Source organism: Danio rerio, chromosome 3 (assembly GCF_052040795.2).
Source record: "Danio rerio strain M-AB ecotype USA chromosome 3, GRCz13ab, whole genome shotgun sequence".
NCBI lineage: Eukaryota > Metazoa > Chordata > Actinopteri > Cypriniformes > Danionidae > Danio > Danio rerio.
This window is the reverse complement of record NC_141023.1, coordinates 38,164,348-38,181,905: the sequence shown is the minus strand read 5'-3', so window position 1 is coordinate 38,181,905 and position 17,558 is coordinate 38,164,348. Positions and strand designations below refer to the sequence as shown.

Here is a 17,558-nt window from a genome sequence, read left to right as displayed (position 1 = left end):
CGAGGTCCCGATTCTCTGTGGTCATTAAAAATCCCAGGATGTCCTTCAAAAAAAAGTTGGCATCATGGCCAAATTTGCCCACTGGCCTCTGTCTATCATGGCCTCCCAACCATCCCCATACCATGATTGGCTTCATCACTCTGTCTCCTTTCCACCAATCAGCGGGTGTGTGGTATGCGGTCTGACGCAATATGGCTGCCGTCACATCATACAGGTGGATGTTGCACACTGGTGGGTAGATGTAGATACTCTTCCCCATAAAAAATATGTAAAGCGCTTTGAGTGTCCAGAAAAGCGCTATATAAAATGTAAGGAATTATTATTATTATTTCAACAATTCTATTTATGGGTGACGCAGTGGCGCAGTGGGTAACACAATCACCTCACAGCAAGAAGGTTGCTGGTTCAAGCCTTGGCTGGGTCAGTTGGCATTTCTGTGTGGAGTTTGCATGTTCTCCCTGTGTTGGCGTGGGTTTATTCCGGGTGCTCAGGTTTTCCCCCACAAGTTCAAAGGCATGTGGTATAGGTGCATTGGGTATGCTAAAGTCGACTATGGTGTATGTGCGTGAATGAGTGTGAATTGATGTTTCCCAGTGATGGGTTGCAGCTGGAAGGGCATCCGCTGCGCAGAACATTTGTTGGATAAGTTGGTGATTCATTCCGCTGTGGTGACCCCAGGTTAATAAAGGGACTAAGCCAAAAAGACAATGAATGAATGACAAATCTACTCATGCAACATAAGACTGGTTTTGTGGTTCAAAGCCACATTTGGTTATAAAAAAAATTATAAATATTTATTTTCGCATTTATGCCTAAAAGTACTTTTTTAATTTTTTCTTAGTCTCAATCACAAGGTTCCATCACACTGAAGATCATCCCGGCAATAAAAGAAGAGGACAAGCTGCAAGAGAACAAGGTGAAGAGCTATAAAAACAAAAACAAAGAATAAAACGATAAATAAAATGATTAAATGATTTAACATTAATCAGTCCAGCAGGGTGGACAGGGGTGGGCAATCTCAGTCCTGGAGGGCCGGTGTCCTACACAGTTTTGCTCCAACACTAATCAAACACACCTGAACAGGCTAATCAGTGTCTTTAAAATCACTATAAATCTACAAGCAGGTGTATTTGATTAGAGCTAAACTTCGCAGGGGACCGGCCCTCCAGGTCCAAGTTTGCCCACGCCTGTTCCACGATATTGGTCTTATCAACTGAATATGTGGTGTTTTCTTCAGGTCTACATGAGGGCACTGTTTGATTACACTCCACTGGAGGACAAAGCCACACCGTGTCAGGAGGCAGGACTTCCTTTTAAACGTGGGGACGTCCTGCAGGTGGTCAGTCAGGATGATCAGACATGGTGGCAAGCCAAGAGAATTGGTGACTGCAATCTTCGTGCAGGACTTGTCCCATCCAAGCAGTTTCAAGAAAGGTGGAGCAGATATAACGTACTGTAAAAATACACCTGGCCTCAAAACTGTTTAGTTTGCATGAAACCACAAAATTCAACACATGCAAACATGGACACACACACACACACACATAGGCTAGTTTTGGTGATTAATGAGGACTCTCCTTCAGCATAATGTATTTTCATTCATTCATTCATTTTCCTTTGGCTTAGTCCCTTTATTCTTCAGGGGTTGCCACAGTGGAATGAACCACCAAGTGTTTTACATTATAATGTATTTATACTGAAAAAACACCTTTGAAATGGCCTTACCTTACTACTACCCCTACACACAGCCCTCAGAGGGAAACTATGTCAAACTTTGAATGTGAAAAAACCTTGTCAAGAATTATTTTGTAGATTGTGTAAAAGCTGCTTCACATACATTATTATAGTATAGTATTATAGAATATAAATATTGCCTTGTCTTTGTTTAGCTTTTATTAGCTTTTTCATCTCTAGGTCCTCCAAAAATGTGTATTATCTTTTTCAGTTAAAATTGAGTAAAAACACAGCAGTCTCTCTAATGCGATTGAAGTGTCTAAAAATCCCTGAACATCTACCGAGTGTGCCAGATAAGCTTATTTTCACCTTGGTGATGATGGGAAACAGGCTGCATGTCTGTTCTAGTCACACATGGCCCATTTGTGTGCTTCATTAGCCTCTATTAGAACAGCAATTCCCTCCAACTCACCCAGAAAAGAAAACTATGTGAATTGTGAGCAATAAAAGCATGTAATAAATCCTACATATTGCACATAAGTGCTCAGTGAGTACAGTTTAATAGAGAGTGTAGCTGCTGTACCACTGTTAGAAACAGCAGTACATACAGCGTTTTCCTTAGGCTAAATCAATAAAATTAATTTCAAATGATTCCCCTTTAGGTCTTTAGGTGGATAAAAATGGGCCAGTCTGTCTTTTGGTCCATTCTTTCATCACAGTGGGTTGCATCTTGGCTGGATATACTTTACACTCATGCTAAGAATGGGAGATTATTTCCCCCCTATCACCAATGAGTTTGTTTGATATTGCTCAATAGTATATCTGATGTCTCCTGAGACAGGAATATCAAATCAGACCAGTGTCTGATGTCAAGGGATCTGATGTTTTTTTTTTCTGCACTGTTTGAAGCTCTCCTCATGTGCTTTTCCCCTCAGGCGCTTGGCCTACAGAATAAAAATGGGCACTCTTCAAAACTCCAAATCTCCCAAAAAAGCTGTCTGTGAGTATTTCAGTATTTTCCTTCCTTCTTACTGAAAACAAGCATCATAGATATATACACTAGATATCGCATACAGGCCCTGAGCATGCGTCAATACTGCCGCCACATTTTTACTGTGCTCCCAGGACAGATCTACCAGCCAATCAGAAGATGCTGGATTCTAGCGCTGTGTATGGGTGTAGTAACAAGCAAACAAAGAAAACAAACCATAAAGACATAGCATTTCATTGGTAATATTCCATTTTTTAGTGTTTGTGCTAAACAAGTAACTTTACTGATGACAATACAGTCACTTACTGCACTGACCATGAGGCAAAGTAGCAGCAACTAGCATTAAAGATAGAGGTGTGAACCCACAATGGTCTCACGGTTCGGTTACGATTATCATGCCATCGATTCGATTAAATTCGACATCTCGGTGCATCACGGTGCATTGACGACGCAGGGATATCAGGGTGCTTTCACACCTGCCTTATTTAGTTCGGTTGAATCGCACTAGAGTTCATTTTCCCTCTTGGTGCAGTTCATTTGGGCAGGTGTGAATGTAGCAATCGTACTCGAGTGCGCTCCAAAAGTGGACTTAAAAAGCGTATCGAGACCTGCTTGAAGAGCAGTATTCGTTGGTAATATTTCTGCAAGATGACCATGTCGCAGTGTAGCTGAATTCATTTACACCTCCTCTTGAAGTGACATGTGATGCATTAAAACATTGTTTTCCAGCTGCGGCCGCACTTCATTCTCGAAATGTATTGTTTGTCTAAACTAGTGATACAATCAGTCAGCGCAGTCGTCTTTCCATAGTAAAAAATGACATTTTTGTCTGCCGGTTTTTTTACTTGCGGGAGTTCTTTGCCATTTTTCCGCACATGAATTTTGACTAATCGGTAAGCAGTTTAGGAACTATGTTCAACAACATCTGGCCAATGAGAGATGTGGATTTTGTCAGATGACTGTCTTTTGGTTCTTTCAACTGGTTCGGACCAAAGCCAGCAGTGTAGTGTGAAAATGACTCAAAGACGGCAGAAAATGCAGCAATGTATCATTTATTACCCTTGGTTCGGACCAAATGAAGTGAACTACAGATATGAAAGCACCCTTAATGTTCACATGAATCGTTCATAACAGAGATTCATTCACAAATGAATCACTCCCTTCATTAAAGTGACAGCAGGACTGGAGGTGTGTTTCAGGACATGGATTAGGGAGGGAGTATAATACATTTCCATGCACACAAACACATACTCTTTGTCGGCAATGCCCGAGCGGTCACTTATCCATCGATATAGATGGATTTATTATAATTTTCGCAATTTTAAATAAATATTTGCATACTAACCACTGGGAAAACTCCCGATTATAGATATATGCATATGTGCATACATCTCTGGCTCCAGATGGCCAGTCCTCCACTGCACTTTGGTCCTGCCTTAATTTCAAAGAAGCGCTACCCTATACTAAAATAGTGGCTTTATTGACACATTCCTTCCAATAAACAACAATAGCGTAGACCAGTGTTTCTCCACCACGTTCCTGAAGGACTGCCAGCACTGCATGTTTTGGATGTCTCCTTTGCCCATTACACTTATTACAGGTCTTTCAGTCGCTGCTAATGAGCTGGTCATCTGAATCAGGTGTGTTTGGTTAAGGAGACATGGAAAATGTGTAGCACTGGTGGTCCTCCAGGAACGTGGTTGAAAAACACTGGCTTAGGCGACATCTAATGTAAATATCTATGAAAAATCTTTAGTTATTAATCATTGTTGAATAACGAGAGACAGGATTTGCGGATGTGGCTTGTGTGAAGTGGCCAGGTGATTACTGAGCTTTAACCAAGTGCTACATGTTGACTAATCTAAAGCTGATTAGAGAACAGACACATCTGCAGTACAACAACAGGCCTGTTTCTCTCTCTCTCTCTGTCTCTCTGTATCGTTTACTATTGTTATGTGCGCTATATCACTCCTCTTTTTCTTTCTCTGTGTTGGTCTTCACTGCTGGACTGACCTTTTCTTGCATGATGTGGGAATGATGCTACTTATGAAACAACATCAATTCAATAATTGAACTCCAGGCCTGGCTTTTCTAGTTTAGTATAAATTAAGTGTGTGGTTCTGGTTTCTTTCATCATCATGTGTTTTCCCTTTCTTTTTACCGCTGACATCAGATGACCAGGGGTGTGATAAAGGTGGGTCTTCAGGATCTAAGTTATTACATTGAAACCCAAATTCACCACACACCACAAACATGCAAGCTCACAGGTTTCATGGGGATAGGATATTAGGCCAGTCTGTCACCTAATCTGTTTTAAATCCTAGACTACAATTGCTGTAGAACCACACACACACACACACACACACACACACACACACACACACACACACACACACACACACACACACACACACACACACACACACACACACACACACAAAAACACACACACAAACACAACCACGCACCCACACACACACATGAGCATGCACAAATGACAAAGTAAAGTAATTAAGGTCGGTTCTCTGGTCACTTCAAAGTCTACATGCCACACGCATGCGCACACACACTCAACAAGAGACTCCAATGCATGAAGCTTTCCTGGAATAATGAACACTTATTCCTTATACAAGTCAACTATTTTTAGAGGATAAACTATCCCATATACAGTCGTGTGAAAATACATGTTTACACAATTAAAATACAACTAATATGTACACTTTAATAACATGTCAATGATGCTTGTACTAATTAATTATTTAATTTAATTTTGATTAAAAAACATTGATTGGTTTTACATATTACTTAAAGTTACTGATTATCTGTGTTCAATATCTGAATTTCTGTTCCAATAAACAACCAACCAACCAACCAACCAACCAAACAAACAAACAAACAAGCAAACATTATCACTTTTGATCTTCAGAGGTTAATTCTTATTCAATCTTCTTATTTTTTATTAATTTAATGTCATGTTTTGTACCATATTGATGGAAATTGGCATATATAGTTGAAGTCATTGTACAAGTTATTGTTTAACGATGGTTTGTTCTGCAAACTATCGTAAAAAAAATAAAAAAAAAATAAAAAAAATAGCTCAAAGAGGCTAATAATTTGGTCCTTAAAATGGTGTTTAAAAAATGAATAACTGCTTTTATTCTAGCCGAAACAAAACAATTTCTCCAGAAGAAAAAATATTATCAGACATACTGTGAATGTTTCCATGCCGTTAATCATAATTTGGCAAAACTAACAGCTCATGCATTTAATAGGGAAAACATTTTACACCCAAAATGACTCATCATTTACTGATTACCGAGACTTTTGTTTGTCTGTTACTGATGAACCCCTATGTGAAATTCAGTTAAAATAATATTTCATTGTTTTGAGAACAAAAATATTTACCAGCACACAATATGTTTATTTATGAAAATATACACTGAATGCTTCAACACAATCTCATTCCAATTTGTGACTTATTGATTTAGTGGCTAATTCGTATTAACTCATTTGTATTATTTATTACGATTTGCTTATCCCCCAGTGATGGTTGGATTTAGAGGTGGGGTGAGCCATGCCTCCTTTTTAAAATCGTACATTTTCGTATGACTGAACTCAATCATGAATACAAATTCATATGAAATAGCCACTAAACTGACAAAGAGTAAAATAGTTCTGTTTCCTCATGAGATGGACTAATACATGCTCTATATAAAATGTACACAGCCACAAACATCTGTGCTGCATTGAACTAAACAAACAAAAAACATGAAAGCAGTGTTTTGAGAGGCATTTATACTTGAGGTTTGTGTATTTTATTTTATTTTTATTTTTTTGAGAAATTGAGCTTTAGTTTAAAAAAATCGAGCATAAGCATTTTGAAAAACCATCCAACCAAACAAACAAAAGCATCAATCTCATGGATCGACCGGTTTTTAACATGTTACATTTTTTTATTATACTTTTATGCACAACATGTTGTGCATCGATTTGCACACACATTAGATCCATTTGTTTAGACATGTATGGAGTCAATCTAGGGCCATATACACTTGCAAAATAAAAGAATATTTAAAAAAAATAAAGTATTGAGAAAAAAAAATAAATAAATGCAAATCTCTGAAAACATCAAAGGGAAAATTATTTTTTGAGACATAAAAATAAAATTTGCAAACAAAACAATAAAATAATTGCAAATAATAATCAAGCATTAAAAAAAAAAAAAAAAAAAAAAAAAATATATATATATATATATATATATATATATATATATATATATATATATATATATATATATATATATATATATATATATATATATATATTTATTTGCTATAAAAAATAAAAAATAAAATTTGAAAAATATTTTAACAGCATTGCCTTTACTAAACCAAACGTTAAAAGGAAACTAGGGTATTTATGGCAGGCCCAGACCTACTGGGTTGTAAGACCAACTCGTTGATACTGTGTGTCCAGGTGATGACGTCGCTTACATGGAAGCAGGTCTAGGCCTGGCATAAACACCCAAGTTCCCTTGACTCCCACCCCCTTGTCATATCAGGGCCACAAAGCAAAACGCGCAGAAACATGAAGTGCAAAATGAAAACCGCATCACAAACTCATGGTTGACTAAAAAGCAAATCAAAATGAGCATTGCAATTGACTATACAGGTTTTTGTAAAGGCAAATTTACATATATATTTTTTTTAAAAATTGCAAATATTTTCGTTTTTTTTGCACTGTTTGATTTTTATTTGCAGTTCTTTTTTTGTTTGCAAGTTTCATTTTTATTTCTCAACTTAATTTTCCATTTGTATTTCTTTATTTTATCAGTAAAATTAATTTATATTTCTCAAAAATAAATTTTTACTTTGCGATTTATTTATTTATTTGCAGATTTGCATTTTATTTATTTATTTTTGCTCAACTTTTTTTTCCTTTTTTTTTTTGCAAAACTTTCCTTTATTTTGCAAGTATTTATGGCCCTCGCAAAATTTATTTTGGTGTGCAAGATCCTGAAACATTTCATCCAACACACAATAAAGCATCTACAAATATTCCTCATTTTTTTATATATTGTATGTAGCCGTCATGTTATATTTCATCATTATTATTTTTATCTCTATCATCTCATCCTTTTCAATCTAAGGGCTTCATCTCTATTTACTGTATAGTTTGTAAGCACTCATTGTTTCTTCCGGGTTGTGTTAACTTGGACCGATTCAACTACTGGGTTACATAAATGTTACCCAACTGTTGGATTTGTCCATATTTTGCCCAAAGTTGGATTAAAACAACCTCTTTCACATCATCATTTATTTCTTCCTGCCAAATAACAAACCTAGACTGCTGCCCGCTCTCCTACCCACCCGTCTAACTGTTGATCCTGCCTGTGTAAGTGCCTTTCCTGAGCCCTCTTTCCTCTGCTCACTCCCTGTCTCTCCCTGCTTGCCTCCTACAGAAGACTGTGACTGTGAGGGCTATTTCAATGGACAGTACATAGGTGAGAGCCTGCATGCCCACTCCTGAACCCACACGTACTAACCTTCTGCCTGAGTGAGCTTCTGTTGCTGCCCGTCTCTGTGCCAAGAGCCCTGGCTGAGCCCATGAAGAGGGGAGGCCGGATTGGGGGAGTTTTGTGGCAGCGTGAAGGGAATTTTAGGTCAATCTTTTACTGTGAAACCAATTTGTAGTGGTGCATTGAGGGATTTTGAAAAACAGACTTGGGTTTTACAGCTTTGATCTAGAATAAGGATAGAAAAAGTTTGTGAGTGGAGTGGAACAACAGGAGTTTCACCTGAGTGGTCAGTCCGTTTTAGATTTTTAGATTCACTACAGGTTTTCCATTTCACATTGCTTAAACACTGCAGAGAAGCAGAGCTGCAGTAATAGCATAAAGCCCAAAATTATTTATATTTATATTCAATTATTCATTAGTCACAAGTTCTTGTTCAAATGTAAAAATAGCAGAGATTTTTTTTCCCACAAAGATGCCTCTTGTTTATTGTCTTATTATCTTTTAAGAGAAGTTTGCATGTCATTACCGGTCAAAAAAAACTTGCTGGTTGACTAAATGTAACTTTAAGTCATAATTTAACAGTGGTAGGAATAATTTCAGCCTTGGCTGTATATACACATTGTTTATAAACTATTTTATTTATGTTTTTTTTTAAATAATTTTGACTATTCTCAATAAGGATGCATTTTAAAAATAGCAATATTGTAATTTTTTTTAATAATTATTATACAACGTTTGGTAACACTTTATTTTGATAGTCCATTTGAGTATTAGTAGACTGTCTGCTTATTATCTGTTGATGAACAGACATTTAACTGACTATAACAAACTTTGCAAGTACATGGCAACTTACACTAACCCTAACAAGTGTTAATTTTGACAGCAAATTTTGATTTAGTTTTAGTCTTGGGCTGTGTCCAAAACCGCCTACTACTCATTAGGTACTGCATTTGAATTTAAACATACTACTCTGGCATTAGAAAAGTAAGCTCCAATGTGATAAGTTCAAATGTGATAAGTATGAATAAAACTCGGACGTACTACATCTGCCATTCTGTCATGGTCATGTGACCTATCTGCGTCAGTTGCGTCGCTTCACTCCCATTCAAGAATTCTTTTGTGGGGCATCATGGGATAGCTCAGCGTGCATGGGATAAGCACTTCGGAATCTCGCCGGTAGTAGTAAGTCGTCCAGGTACTTCTTGCATACGGATTTTCGAATATCATCAGCTATACTACTCGGCTCGTGTGCTTATTTTAGTGTACTATATAGTATGGAAGTATACGGTTTCAGACGCAGCCTTAGTCTTTTGACTTAAATTCCATTGTAGTTTTAGCCATATTTTAGTCTTTTGAATCATTTTAATCTTAGTCGACTAAATTTCATAATATTTTAGTCGACTTAGTCTACTCTACTCTTATTATGATGTAATTGCATCTCGTGTCTACTGCGGATCCGTTACTTATAAAATGTGTGTTTCTCATGCATCACACACCAAGATTAATTCTGATTAGATATTTTCCAAAAAAACATTACTCAATATTTTTAATTATAGTAGTAGTCATCATCATTTTTCAAATAGTTTTCGACGGTAGAAACGTGTTCGTCACAAAAATGTAAAAAAAATTTGTCAACAAATTTTAAAAAGGACCCTAACCCCAACCTAACAGTCTACTTATAATCTAATGAGAATTAGTTGACATGTAGATGCTATGTAACTTAAATTCCACAAATGAACCATCAAGTGTGACCCAACATTTTAAATGTGTTCTTTACTGTCATTATAAATCTTTTTATTAATTTTTTTTTTTTTTTATAATATAAAATGTGCTAAACCCTAATACCGTATGTACTATCGTTCAACATTTTGGAGTAAGATTAAAATACTAAAGTGATAAATTAAATAAATAAGTGAGAGATTGAGCTTTTATTTAAGATGAATTAAATTGGTCAAAAGTAAAATGCATAATGGAACAAAAAAATGTAACAGTTTGAGTATGGTCAATGTGTCTAATACATAAATGTCATTTTTTTTGAATGGTAGTGTGCATTTAAGTGGAATTATGCTTGGAAAACATATATTTTCCCTTCCTTTTCATAAAAAAAGTCATTTTGACCACTCTCAAATATTTCCATAAATAAATACTTAATAATATTAAATATTATTATAATAATTATAATAATAATTATTATTGCATAATAATAATAAATAATTATTAAGCAAAAATGTATTTCTGTTTTTATTTTTTAAGTATATGCCACTTCTCCATAATTATTGTAAATAGCTTATAAGAACAGTATTTAATTTTTTGCTCTAGACAAAATCATGTCCTGCCCCCCTATCAAAAGTGATAGCAGTAAAATGTTAGCTAATTTAATAAAGCGCTAATTTGAGGAGCTGTTAAAAGAGTGAAGAAAGGAATGTGGTATATTCAGTTCATAGTGTTAGATATTTCATTCACAAGCTATCGTTATTTTCAGAATGAGTAGCAGCTGTGGGAATCTTGCTGAAAATGTGTCAGTGGGGACGACCAGCAGGTTGACAGCTTTTCATCTGCATTTCTTCACTTTCTCTGACACCTTAAGTCTCTTCCTTGCAGTCTGTGAGGATGAGCTTGACAAAATTGAGACTCTGTGATTTTTTTGTGGGTGGCTTCCATAAGTATAGCAACGATATTTGAAATGCTAGGGCATTTTTACAGTGTCCTTGTTACAGTCTACTACATTTAATTACAGGTTGTTGTACATGTAGTACATGTAGTTCATTAAGTAAAATCAATGAATTACATTCATGCACTATATGATTAGCTGCATGTAAATTTACATATATAAGTACTATTGTAAGCTCATGGAATAGGTGTAATAGGCAAGGACACTGTAAGATAACTTAAAAAAAGATTATTATTCTGGAAAATTAAAAAGATTTAAAATTCAGGGATATATTTTTAATTTAATAATCCTGAACTTAAAATAAAATAATAAATACATGATCATTTTCAACATTGATCATAATAATAAGTTCTTGAGGTTCGAAACAGCTTATTAGAAATATTTCTGAAAGATCGTGTTGAAAATGCTTTGTCATCATAATAATTAATTGTTTTTAAAAGTTTATTATTTAAGTTTGAATAATTAAAAGTTTTTATTAAATATGATAATTAAACATATTAACACAGAAAACTGTCAGAAAACTGTGTTTAATTGGAACTTATTACACATCATTACTGTTTTACTTTAGTTACGACAAAGCACAGACTAGTGGCCATTACAGACTTTTTTCAAAATCTCATTGACCCTAAACTATTGAAGCTGCGAATAGGGTGGGTGACTTCTAATTCGACTTTTCCTCTGGTTCTAATGTAACCAGACTTGAATTCCCAATGAAACTGGGAGGGAATAATTCACCTTACCTTCCTCCCCTCTGGCAGGCAATACCTTCCCTTAACCCAGTCTCTGTATGAATATATTGCTCTGTTGCCTTCTGCTTTATTTAGTCCTCCATCCCTAAAACCCCACCCACTCAAAGCTGCTGCCCTTCTATTGGACACTATGCACATTAAACCCTGCACGATTGGCTGTTCACTCACTCACTCACTCAGTCTGGTGTGTGATGAGCTCATGTGTGTGGTGCCAACTCTCAGTCCACAAACACTGACCTGGTATAAGTTTACTAATTGAATAGTGCTAATTACGGTTCTGAATCATTAGCTACTCTGCTACCTGCCTAAAATACTGAATATGTTCTACAATCTGAAATACTATGGCTTTATATCCTTTATCTATATAATTCAGCTTTGAAATGATATATTTTGTAAATGTGCATTGTGATTTTAGTATTGGAACTGTCCAACATTTAAATCAGACTTACTTAAAGCATGGAATCTGCCTTCACAGATTTGTGTAAAAAATCTGGCAAATCTTTAATATCTGAGACAGTCTCCTATTTACAGTGAGTTTTTTTTCTGATAAACACTGGTTTAAGCTTTCTGGAAGCTATAGATAAATACTAATGAAGAGAGAAGAAGTGAATAAATTATTTTGAATATTTAGCCTGACATGTTTACTGTTCCAATTAATTAAAATTTTTTTTTACCCAGACATTTAAAACAACATATTTGAGAACAGTAATCACAATACCGTGAAACAGTGATATTTTTATCCGGGGTTATCATACCATCAGAAACTTATGTCGGCCTATGCCTATATATTATTTTTAGTAGTGTGTTAAACGAAGCCAACAACCTCCACCAAATATCAATTTCCTATAGCAAGAACAGAAATTTAACACATTGTAGACAAGTGTGTGCAGTACATGAGGTGACATAGAGCAGGGGCTCTTAAACCTTTCAGCCCACGACCCCCAAAATTACAATGCCATTGACTAGTGACCCCCAGTATCCTCAGAGGTGGTTTTAAATATATAAACCTTACACACTGGCGCTCATATACCAATAAGCCCAGTTCTGTTCATCATTTAATTTTGATGAACGCCACTCGGAGACCTTTCTCCATGTTCAGTTGTGGTCTGTATTTTTGTTTGTTGTACATGAGTGCCTTAAAGATGTCAGAAAGTTTAGCTTAGTGCCTTAAAATCAATGTGCTGTGTCTTTAAAATTACATAATCACCTCAGGGGTCGCAAAAAATGGAAAGGCTGATGGTATTAATTTGCATTGTTTTTTTATGTAGTAGCTACTATTTTATTCTTCTGTTGCTTACGGATAAAATACGGTAATTCTAGTAGTTTAATAAAATGAATTCGATTTTTGGAAATTCCCAAGCGACCTGTCTGCTAAATCAATCAATCAATCAATCAATCAATCAATCAATCAATCAATCAATCAATCAATCAATCAATCAATCTATCTATCTATCTATCTATCTATCTATCTATCTATCTATCTATCTATCTATCTATCTATCTATCTATCTATCTATCTATCTATCTATCTATCTATCTATCTATCTATCTATCTATCTATCTATCTATCTATCTATCTATCTATCCATCCATCTATCCATCCATCCATCCATCCATCCATCCATCCATCCATCCATCCATCCATCCATCCATCCATCCATCCATCCAAATATGCTCATATGCAAATGCGGTCTCAAATATTGTAATTTCATTGGTTACTGATGCACTGATTAAGCTGCATCTGCATGCTCTCATTTCATATTAAATTTAAAGTATTTTGGCCACGATTATACTAGCATGTGTTAAAAATAAAAAAAGTATACTTTGATTTTAGGAGTGTTTTATTTAAGCACATTTTGTTTAACTTAAATCATGCATGCTGCAGAGTTTCCTTCACAAATGTGTAGTGCAGATTCCGTGCTCACCAAATTTTGGAGTAGTGCTGGTGCAGAGTTCCACACAGTCATAAATGACCTGAAGTTTAAACTGCAAGCTGATTTTGGGTCAGTTGTTGAGGGCAGAGTGTGGTTTATGCACAAGTGTGAGGTGGTCTAATGCGCATTGTAGTCTCTTCGAAGTGTAATGCAGTGGCTCCCTCCTGTGGCCAAGTGTTTTCCTGGGATTTTTACTCAGGTACAGTCCCCACTAACCTCCATGTCCTAAAAATAACACACTCACTGTACATCACTTTTCATCAGATCATGTTGTTGGAGAGCAGGGTGAAGTGTAGCGTTACGATACAGGAGTTGAACTGGAAGTGTTAGTGGTTATGGTTTCAATTGGGAATGTTTTTAGCATTATACATATGAAGTGAAAGTGTGAGTGCTTATTTGTAAATCAATTACTGTTAATGCTTAATTTTAACTATGTTTACTCTATGTTTAATTGTGTTTTAAGTAATATTGTCATAACACTTTTTTTTAATTGTATAAAGTCTAATAAAATTGAAATATAATTTTGTTAGTTTATATGTATTTCATAAATAAATAACCTTTATATTTGAATATACAAGTTTACTGAGACCAAATTTAAACAGTGATAGTACACAAACAAATGTATAAATCTTAATTTAACTTGATAATTAACTGTAATAATAAATAAATAATGATTTAATTGTTAACTTTCGATTTTGTCTCAGCTGGTTTAAGGAGAAGTTTCCGTCTCAGTCGAAAGGACCGTCGCGGATCTTCAGGAGAGGCTAATGTTTCTGATCAGAATGACACAGATTTCCTGACTTATGAAGAAGTGACACGTTACCAGCAGCGGTCCAATGAAAGACCTCGATTAGTAGTTCTCATTGGTAAGATCATATTCAAAACATTTTGTATCTTTTATATTGTGCAATGTGTAATTTTGCTGCAATAAATAGCCCACGGATTAAATGAAACCATTAAAAACTATTTAAATATAAACTGAATGCACATTTAAAACATTTACTATGACAGCACTCTCTTGTAAAGACATTTTTGTTGAAAAACAAAACTCTTGTTATTATATAGTGGTTCATAATTAACAAGCACATTGAGTGTCTTTAAAATGCACAGCATCTTCAGTAAACAACTGCTTAAAGTTAGGATTCACCCAAAAACTTAAATTCATTCATTATTTACTCGCCTATTACATGTTTCAAACCTTTGTGAGTTTATTTTTCCTGTTAAAACACCATAAGATAAGATGTCGTTTTATCCCAAATATGGAAGTCAATGGTTTCAGCTTTTTAGCTTTTTTTTCACAATATCTTTTGTGTTCAACAGATGAAAGAAACTCATAAAGGTTTGGAACCAATTGAGATTGAGTAAATGGTGTGTTCTTTACCAGTAAAATCTTTAACAACCTGGTTACTTGCATTACACATTCTGAAGATATACTGACCTCTAGTGGTAAAAGTGATTTCCCACCACTTCAGTATTTCTCTGCTCTTTTAGTCCTTGTCTGGCACACTATTTCCTGTAATGTAGCACTTTATGAAAATAAGCTACTGTATATATGATTAATTCTAGATTTACAGTTACAGTCCAAGCATTTTCTATTCATTTCCCTTCAACTGGAATGATTACAAATCGTCACCTAGAATTATAAGGTTCTATCTGCCATTTTTTTTTTGTCAAAATTGAGTTATTGACATATTCTTATAAAATGACAACTTATTTACATTATGTGATTTTTTTTATAAATAAATTTTAAGACTTAATAAAAAGGTTTATCTACAAAGTCAAACTCTAGCTTGGCTCTATAAGGTTCTTTCTGTTAACTAATCAGCATTTCGAATGCATGCATGATGACCAAGCATGATCAACTTTCTTTGTCATTTCGCCAAACTGCTCCATTGACAGCGGGAATGACCAGAAAGAATTTTATATTAAATGTGAAAGATTTTTATTTGAGTATATATGGTAAGTGAAACATTTTCCAGTGTTTATTAAACTCATTTGCTCATTGTCTGTTTTCTTTTAAAGTCTTTAAATTTAATGTTAAGCCTTGAAGGGGAAACTTATTCAATTCATGGGGCCGATAATTCAATAAATATAATTCAATAGTTAATGTAAAGCATACATTTTAATAAATATTTACATATTAGTTACATAAACTTATCATCTGCACTGGACAAATATTTAGCACGGCCTTGTATGCTTAATTTGAACAAGAAAAAAGATTCATTCTAAAACATTAAATAAATGTTATAGAAAGCAAAACTTTAACTTTCTTAAGCATCAGCATATTGTTACAGCATATATATGTATTATATATGTTATATATATATATATATATTATATATGTTTTGATTGTATTTCTTTTGAAAAAAAATGCTTCAATGAATGATCTGCAAGATAGAACCTTATAACTCCAAGTGGGAAATGGCTTTTCACAATTAGAAGGTTCCATCTGCATTTACTGTGTTTTTTTACTCAAATTTGCAAATGTAAGAACTTTGATCATATACATTTAGAGCATATTTAGGGTCGCTGTCATGTTAATGTATGAAAGAGAAATGTTACACACATATTGTTTGCTATATGGAATGCAAAAACTTTGAAGCTCAATATCCCAAAATCCTTCAGAATGGCGATAGAAACTTAAAATTCCAAGGTAACGAAATGTGTTAGTTAGAATAAAGTGAATGCATTATTAACGCAAAATATGATGGAGAACTTTTGATTCTGTTACTAATTGTTGTTTAATTGTCGTTTATAGACCATTTTGAGGGATGTAAACAAAAACAATGGTCCCAACGTATTTCTTGTTTTACATTTTTTATTTCTATAGCTTTCGAGAATCCAAAAAGAGCCACATATTGATAAATAATGTTATGATAGCTGTTTAACATTAAGTTATGATTGAACTGCCTCTTTTTACAGTATATCTTGATAACAAGCAGGAAATGTTCATGGGTCAATGACATTACCACATTAAAATGGTCTATAAACCACTTTATAAACCACAACAGAGAACATAGTAACAGATTTGACATTTTCCATGGTTTAGCATGTCTAAAACAAAATCTTATGTGTTGTCATCATATTATTGTTAAAAAAAACTACGAAAAAAAATCACTCAAAAATCACAGTAACAGAGTGGACAAATAATTAATCTATTGTTAGTTAGTGAATCCAATATTTTAAATAATAATTTATTTTTTGCAAATTAATGAGAAAAATAAACAACATGCACCTTAATGCCTTCCAAAGTTTCTTGTCGGAGCAAGTTACATCATTTAAAAAAGTTACATGCTTTTTTTAGCAGTGCTTTACAGATTGTTATACTTTTTCATAAACAATGTAACAGAATTGACCAAAATACAAGAACAGACAAAATTCATTTATTTTCCTTTGGCTTACTCCCTTATTTATCAGGGGTCACCACAGTGGAATGAACCGCCAACTATTCTGTCATATGTTTTACGCACCGGATGCCCTTCCAGCCCCAACCCAGTTCTGGGAAACACCTATGCACTCTCACATTCACTCATACACTATGGTCGATTTTGTTTACCCAATTCACCTGTACCACATGTGTTTGGACTGTGGGGGAAACCGGAGCACCTGAATGAGACCTATGCCAACGCGGAGAGAACATGCAAACTAAACACAGAAATGCCAACTGACCCAGCTAGGGCTCGAGCCAGTGACCTTCTTGCTTTGAGGTGACAGTGCTAACCACTGAGCCATCATGCTGCCCAACCGATAAATTATTATTATTTTAATTAAACTTAATTTTTCCTAATTAATTATTTGTGCTGTATACATGACAGGTAAAAACCTGTCAAAAACAAAATAACAAATTACAAAAAAAAAAAAAAAAAAAAACTTTAACACGTATACAAACATTCATACAAACATTGTTTTCAGAGATATATCGTTATTATTAAAAACAGTTTATAAATAATAGAGGGTTTATCTTGGAGACCCAAAATGTACCAACAGTTCAGGACTGAGCCATGTGATCATTTTAACTATC

At 34.6% G+C, this 17,558-nt stretch overlaps 1 protein-coding gene across 7 annotated transcripts in view; it reads left to right on the top strand.

The window, feature by feature from the left end:
• The window catches only part of mpp3a (MAGUK p55 scaffold protein 3a), a 45,638-nt gene that overhangs the window by 17,920 nt on the left and 10,160 nt on the right, over positions 1-17,558 (top strand). For 3 of the 7 annotated variants that reach the window (XR_015481061.1, XR_015481063.1, XM_087245006.1), the window contains exons 9-14: positions 842-916; positions 1,238-1,434; positions 2,610-2,674; positions 4,839-4,859; positions 8,127-8,168; positions 14,242-14,403. Coding sequence is in view for 3 of the 7 variants with exons in the window: in XM_087245006.1 (XP_087101132.1) it covers positions 842-916; positions 1,238-1,434; positions 2,610-2,674; positions 4,839-4,859; positions 8,127-8,168; positions 14,242-14,403 (562 nt within the window). In the remaining 4 variants the exon portion in view is untranslated. Of the gene's footprint in view, positions 1-841; positions 917-1,237; positions 1,435-2,609; positions 2,675-4,838; positions 4,860-8,126; positions 8,169-13,670; positions 13,737-14,241; positions 14,404-17,558 lie in introns of all 7 variants that reach the window. The other 4 variants (XR_015481060.1, XM_087245005.1, XR_015481062.1 and 1 more) reach the window with 2 other exon arrangements.